Source organism: Meleagris gallopavo, chromosome Z, assembly GCF_000146605.3.
Source record: "Meleagris gallopavo isolate NT-WF06-2002-E0010 breed Aviagen turkey brand Nicholas breeding stock chromosome Z, Turkey_5.1, whole genome shotgun sequence".
Taxonomy (NCBI): domain Eukaryota; kingdom Metazoa; phylum Chordata; class Aves; order Galliformes; family Phasianidae; genus Meleagris; species Meleagris gallopavo.
In genome coordinates this window covers 7672763-7678738 of record NC_015041.2, presented here as the reverse complement: position 1 = coordinate 7678738, position 5976 = coordinate 7672763, and the positions used below count along the sequence as shown (strand labels likewise).

Genomic DNA, 5976 nt, shown 5'->3' with positions numbered 1-5976 from the left:
GGCAGGAGTTTGGAGTCTCTGTGTTTGGACTTTCTGAGGCGCGTTGTGGAATCCTGTGGAATTTCCCCACATGATTATTTGGACAGTGGCATCTGGCTTGGCAGGGTGAGGTGCAGCCCCTTGTGCGAGGTGCATGCACTACTGCCCAGTGCTGGCATCCCTTGGGGATTGGCATAGAGACCTCATTTGGGATGAGTTTATGATGTCAGACTTTTCCAGTGAGGCAGCTGCTGCTGGGGAGCAAAGGGCTCAGCCTGCCTACATAAGGATTTGGGTAGGGCTGTGACTATAGAAGGGCGTGGAACAGAGAAGGAAAGAGCAAAGACTGCACCTGCACATTATCCTGCATGGACACGTAAAGGAAGGATGTGGCTTCCGCTCACCGCCCCGTGCTGACTGTTGCTGACTTTTGCTGATTTTGCTTCCCAGTGGCTGACCATGCCATGGAAGTCATGGTGCAGATCTGCCCTGGAGGTGGAAAAGAGAAGCAGCTACCTGATGTTGGAGCTTTCCCTGTTCTAGACAAGCAGAGCACAGTGTGTCAGCAGCATGGCATCCTCCCATGGCTGCAAACATCCACCTGCCTTCCCTCCTGCAGAATGCCAGGAGGGGCTGAGCTTCACAAAGAGCTTTTGTTGAGGCTTTAGACCAGGAGGTTGTTATGCTGCAGTGCTGATTCGCCATGTTGTGAGTGCTCCGTGGGAGCTGACATGTTGCATATCAGTTCTGGCTGCTCACTGGGGGTGCCCCTCCCCTGGCTCTGTTGGAGGTGGCTTTTGGGCTGGCCTGCTCTTGAGAACTGGGACTAATTGCAAATTTTACCAGAAATGTAATGAGGGAACAGAATGTTTTCTGAGGCACACTAGGTCAGGCAATGTGCTCCTTGCACTAACATAGGATCTGATGGTCCAGGGTGTTAGAAAGGGGTGCACTTGTGTATTTGGTGCCTCTGAGTATATCCCTGCTGGGATTTTGTTCACCTGCTTGGCCCTGCTGTTTCAAAGCTCTGGGACAGTGCTTGTGGTCAGCATGTCCAACAGGACAGTAGCAGCTTCCCTCCAGACAACCTCCAGCTGAGGCTGTGCTGGGGAGAGGGGCACACAGTCCCCAGCAGTGGGCAGTGCCTTCTCCTTCACCCAGAGTTTCCTGGAACTGCAGAGCTTCCAAGAAGTCCTGTGGCAGAGAAGCTGAGGGTAGAATTGCCCAAGGTCTCCTGCCTGCTGTGAAAGTGTTGACCATGAGCTCCTGCTCAGATTGATTCTCCTCCTTGCCCTCTTCCAGGCATCAAAGCTGCAGTGCGGGTGGTTTACAACCACAAGAGAGTTGCGTTTATCTGCGAATCTTCATACACAAAGGGCGCCTCTGAGCAGGTGAGTGCTGTGTGAAGAGATTGCCGTCTATGCTCCAGAGAGCACTGGTGGGGAACCAACCTCCAGTCTCAGGGCAGTCAGGCTCCTGTTTCTCCCTTTTCTGCCAGGTGTCTCTTAGTGGAGTAAAGCAGTTGCAAGTACTTTTCTTCGTATGGCTAAAAAATGTCCTGCATGGTGGGTGAGAGTGTGGGTGCACATGAGACCAGCAACTAGCTGGAGGCCCACAGGTTTCTGGTGATTTGCAATGTCTTGGAAAGCAAGCTATGAAATGATCACCAAAATGAATCATAGAATCACTTAGAATCAGAGAATGGAAGGGACCTTAAAGCCCACCCAGCCCCAGTCCCTGCCATGGGCTGGTTGTCTCCCACCCACTGGGAGGCTGCCCAGGGATTCATCCAACCTGGCATGGAGTGCCTTCAGGGATGGGGCACCCACAGCTGCTCTTGAAATCTCACTGCTCTTGAATGTCTCACCGCTTTATAGCATTTAATATAATCTCCCCTCTTTTAAATTAAAACCACTCCCCGTTACCCTATCACTGTCACTCTGTAAAAAATTGGTCTCCTTTCTGGTCATAAGCTCTATTTACATACTGAAAGATTACAAGGAGGTCTCTGCAGAGTCTTCTCTTCTGCGGGCTTTGGCTTTGCCCAGCTCCCAAAACCTTTCTTTGTAGCAGAGATGTTGCAGTAGACTGATTATTCCCATGCTCTAGTCTGGACCTGCTCCAAAAGCTCCCTCCTGTGCTGAGGGCCCCAGACCTGGATGCAGTATTGCAGATGGGGCCTCATGTGGGCAGAGCAGAAGGGGACAGTCCCCTCCCTCTCCCTGCTGCCACCCCTCTGTTAATGCAGCCCAGAGTACTGTTGGCCTTTTGGGCTGCAAGCATGCACTACTACCTCATATACAGTTTTTCTGTCCACCAGAATCCCCAAGTCTTTCTCTGCGAGACTGCTCTCAAGGAGTTCTTATTCCAATCTATGTGCATATGTGGGATTGTGCTGATCCATGTGCAACAGCTTGCACTTAGCCTTGTTTAACCTCACTGAAGTTGGGATCTCTTCATATACACAGGCTTTCATACAGGAAAGCAAGCAAAAGAGTGTAAAGCACAAGCAAGGTACGAGAGTTCACAGCTTAGTTTAAAGTATTTGTTATTTGAAGGGAAAGTAAGGTAAAAGTACTGCCTGAAATGATCTGTAGATTTATTTGACATTGGGGAGAGGCTGGACCTCAAGACTGCCATCTCCACTTGTGTGACCCTTCAGGCAAGCAATATTCTCCTGCCCTTCTCCTCCTGGTGAGCATCTATATCACGCTAGCCCTGCATCTTCCCTTTTTTATTTCTACTCAGAGCTGCTGTGAAGACTAAAGAGCTGGAGAGGACGTTGCAGAGGTTTGGAGGCACACCGTGATGGTGGGAGCCATTCCACGGCAGCCACGCCGCTTCTGGGGGGTGCCTGGCTGGCAAGTGTCTTCAGCTAGTTGTGCCAACGACCGCCCACTGTGGGACAGGGAGATTGATCCGGAGTGGAGTGGGATTCTGCTGCAGAGAGGTGAGTGTGGGGGCACACAGGACAGGCCGAAGTGGGGGTCATCATGGAGTGGCTGAGGTCTGTGTCCATCTTGCCCAACCCCAGTTCAAGTAGGGACACACTGAGCATGTTGCCCTGGACTATGTCCAGGCAGCTTTTATAGATCTGCAAGGATCTACAACCTCACCTTCACAATAACAAAAAACTTCCTGGTGTTCAGACAGAGCCTGGTGTACTTCAGTTTGTACCAACTGCCTCTTGTCCTGTCACTGGATGCTAACGGAAAGAGCACTGTCCTCTTCCCACCATCCTTTCAAGTTCTTATAGGTATTGATGAGATCCCCTCTGAACCTTCTCTCCAGGCTGAATAGTTACAGCTCTCAGCCTTTCTTCATGGGAGAGGTGCCCTACTCTCTTAATGATCTTTGTGGCCGTTTCCTTGATCATCTCAGGAGTGGCCTCACCAGTGCTGGGCAGAAGGAGAGTCACAGCCCGGCTATACCATTAACCTTCTCTGTGGCAAGGGTTCACCACTGACTCATAGTCAACTTGGTGTCCACCAGGATATCTGAGGGCACTTTCTGTAAAGCTGTTTTCCAGGCGGTTGGCCCCCCAGTATGTACTGGTGCATGCTTTCATTGTTTCTCTTAAAAGAAATTTTCTGGGCTCAACCATCCTGGTCTAGCACCTTTCCTTCAATATCATAGTAGGAGTGAAAATGCCACTCGTGTTCTTGTCTCCAAATGGCCTTGACCTGATTGAAGAATTACTTCTCTTGCATGCCTGCCCCTAAGCCTTTGCTCTAGAGGAGCAGAGGCAACTGTGGAGGCAGGCAAAGGGCAAGACTGCCAGGCGTGGGCTGTTTGTAGGCTGTGTTAGGCAGTGGAGCTCCTTGGCACGCCACTGATTTTTATGCAGACTTCTCATCTCTTTGTCTCTTGCAGACATTTCAGGGTTTATCAATCCAGACAGCTCATGGCCACATCTGAAACATGGTGAAAATTAAAATCAAGGCCTTGTGCAGCATGAAGGTGGTTGACTCCTCCAGGCATGCAAGGATGGGTGATATGGATAGTACAGGGGTGGATGGATGGTGCAGGAGTCCATGGTGGTCTCTGCAACCCCTGGTGCTGCTCAGTTGCTCATCCATGTGGTTGAGGACTCTGGTCCAAGCTATCAGAGCTAGCTGTGATAATTGTTAAGATTCCTCTGGTTGCACAGGCAGGTTCCCATCCCTACTGTGGAGCTGGCAGCCTGAGACAGCCTGCGTCCTTTGGCGCATGCAGCTGGCACAGGTTTTCTTGGCAAGGACTCACAGATTTGGTTGCTGGTGCCTGATGGGGTGGTCACAGTCTTGAGCCCCTGGGACTGGTCTGACCTGCCTTACTCCTGCACTCCAGAGCAGTAGGAGAATGTCAGGTCCCCAGCAGAGGGCAGTCCCTCTTCTCCTTACTTGTAGAAACTTGTCCACAATAGCCTCCAGTCCTGCTGCGGAATCCTCTTTGTGTCAGCGCTAATCCTGCAGGTGAGTGATGCCTCAAGGTTCTTTGGAGAAGCTACACTGTGCTGATTCCTCCTTCCATCCCCGGGGGAGAGCTGCCTACCTCCCAGCAGGACTGGAAAGCTGGACAAGGACCATGATCTTGCCTAACCTCACTCCTTTCTCTTTCTAGAGCCCCATACTGGGGGGCTCACCTGGACATCCTGAGCAAGAGGTCTAGCTCCTGCCCTCTCAGCATCACCTGTGGCACTTTACTGTCCCCTTCCTGCTGCTGCATGGGCTGTCCTGACTCCAACTCCACGTGGAGTCCAGCCAAGTAAGGCTCCATGCGGCACATCCACACAGAGACGTCCCTGCCCCCGGAGCGCAGCACTGACTCCAGCCTGTCCCGACCCAGTGGAGAGGCAGCCTTGGAGCCTTCCTCACAACACTGTGCCCACCACGGCATCCTCATGGGCTACAACGAGACAGAGATCAAGCGCCAGAAGGTTTACCAGGTTTCCATCTTCTCCCATCTCTCCAGCTCCTCCGAGAGCACGGAGCAACGAGCAGGCAGTCATCCGACTCTCAAGAGGGGCTACCCTGAGCAGCGAACTCCAGAGGGGTTGCGGGATCCCAAACGAACTCACTGGGGTGGTGGGGTGGACAGCAAGCGTGATGGGGGCTTGGGGCAGGCTGCCCTGGAGGACGATGATACCTTTGAGGATGGTCTGCTGGTGGACGAGCTCTCTCTGTGCGGCTCTGCCCAGCACTTCTCCCACAGTGGGCTCCAGGTGGTGGAGCATCGGTGTGTGAGCAGTCCCAGTCCTAAGGCCAATAGAGAGGACAAGCCGCAAGATACCTCCTCCTTCTGGCCACAGCACATTGCTTGCAGTACTTTGCACACAAGAGATAGTTGCCCGGTTCCACCGGGGAATCAGCTTGCAGACTGCTGGGAGAATGGGGAGCGAATGAGTGACCATAACCTACCTGACCTTGATTTGCACAATATTGCACAAAAACCCCAGGTGGACTGTGGTGGGAGGGGAGAGAAGCCAGGCAGTAGCCCCGCTCACAGCTGCGGGGCTGGCGAAGCAGAGGAATGGCCGGTGGTGGCTAATGGGTGCAAGGAGCCTCTAGCCCCACAGATGTTACTCAGCCCTGAGCCTAGCAACCTGAGCTCCCAGGAAAAGACACCTTGTGGGAACAGCAGCAGCAGCAGCAGCAGCAGCAGCAGCAGCGGCAGCTGCCCAGCCAAAAGGAAGTTGCTGCCAGCTGGTGAGATTATGTCTGACTCCTGCTCCGAAGATGAGAGCCTATCCCAGCTAGTGAAGAAGAAGAGAGCCCTGCCTTGCCACCCAGTGCCCACAGCCTGCCGCAGCACCGATGCCAAGGGAGCCCCTTTCTGGAATCACCTGCTTCCCACAGCCAAGGTGAGTGTCACTGCAGGGGCAGGAAGAGGCAGGAAGTGTCCTGGGCTGTTCTTTTTGGGCATGTAGCCCACAGTGGCATGGCATTACGTATTGTCCCAGTGGCACAACACAGGCATGAGAAGGGCAGTGGCTGGTGGCTGGCCCTGGGACAGGCA

General features: G+C 53.1%; 2 protein-coding genes across 6 annotated transcripts in view; one reads left to right on the top strand and one right to left on the bottom strand.

The window, feature by feature from the left end:
- LOC100550826 (phospholipid-transporting ATPase FetA-like) overlaps window positions 1-5976 on the bottom strand; it is a 422496-nt gene that overhangs the window by 133213 nt on the left and 283307 nt on the right. The window lies entirely within an intron of this gene.
- Window positions 7-5943, top strand: FAM214B (family with sequence similarity 214 member B). 3 transcript variants are annotated; one of them, XM_019610332.2, is made up of 4 exons: window positions 7-1370; window positions 2728-2929; window positions 4368-4433; window positions 4582-5943. In XM_019610332.2, exon 4 carries the CDS (start codon window positions 4736-4738, stop codon window positions 5885-5887), a length of 1152 nt encoding a protein of 383 aa, XP_019465877.1. In that variant the 5' UTR covers window positions 7-1370; window positions 2728-2929; window positions 4368-4433; window positions 4582-4735; the 3' UTR covers window positions 5888-5943. The 3 variants fall into 3 exon arrangements, with proteins under 3 accessions (XP_019465877.1, XP_010723534.1, XP_010723533.1); XM_010725232.3 differs by having other exon boundaries at window positions 3853-4433; XM_010725231.3 differs by lacking the exon at window positions 4368-4433.

What these genes read in the sequence shown, in the direction of transcription:
- FAM214B (XM_010725231.3), top strand. Translation starts at nt 4,736, where the DNA reads ATGCGGCACATCCACACAGAGACGTCCCTGCCCCCGGAGCGCAGCACT.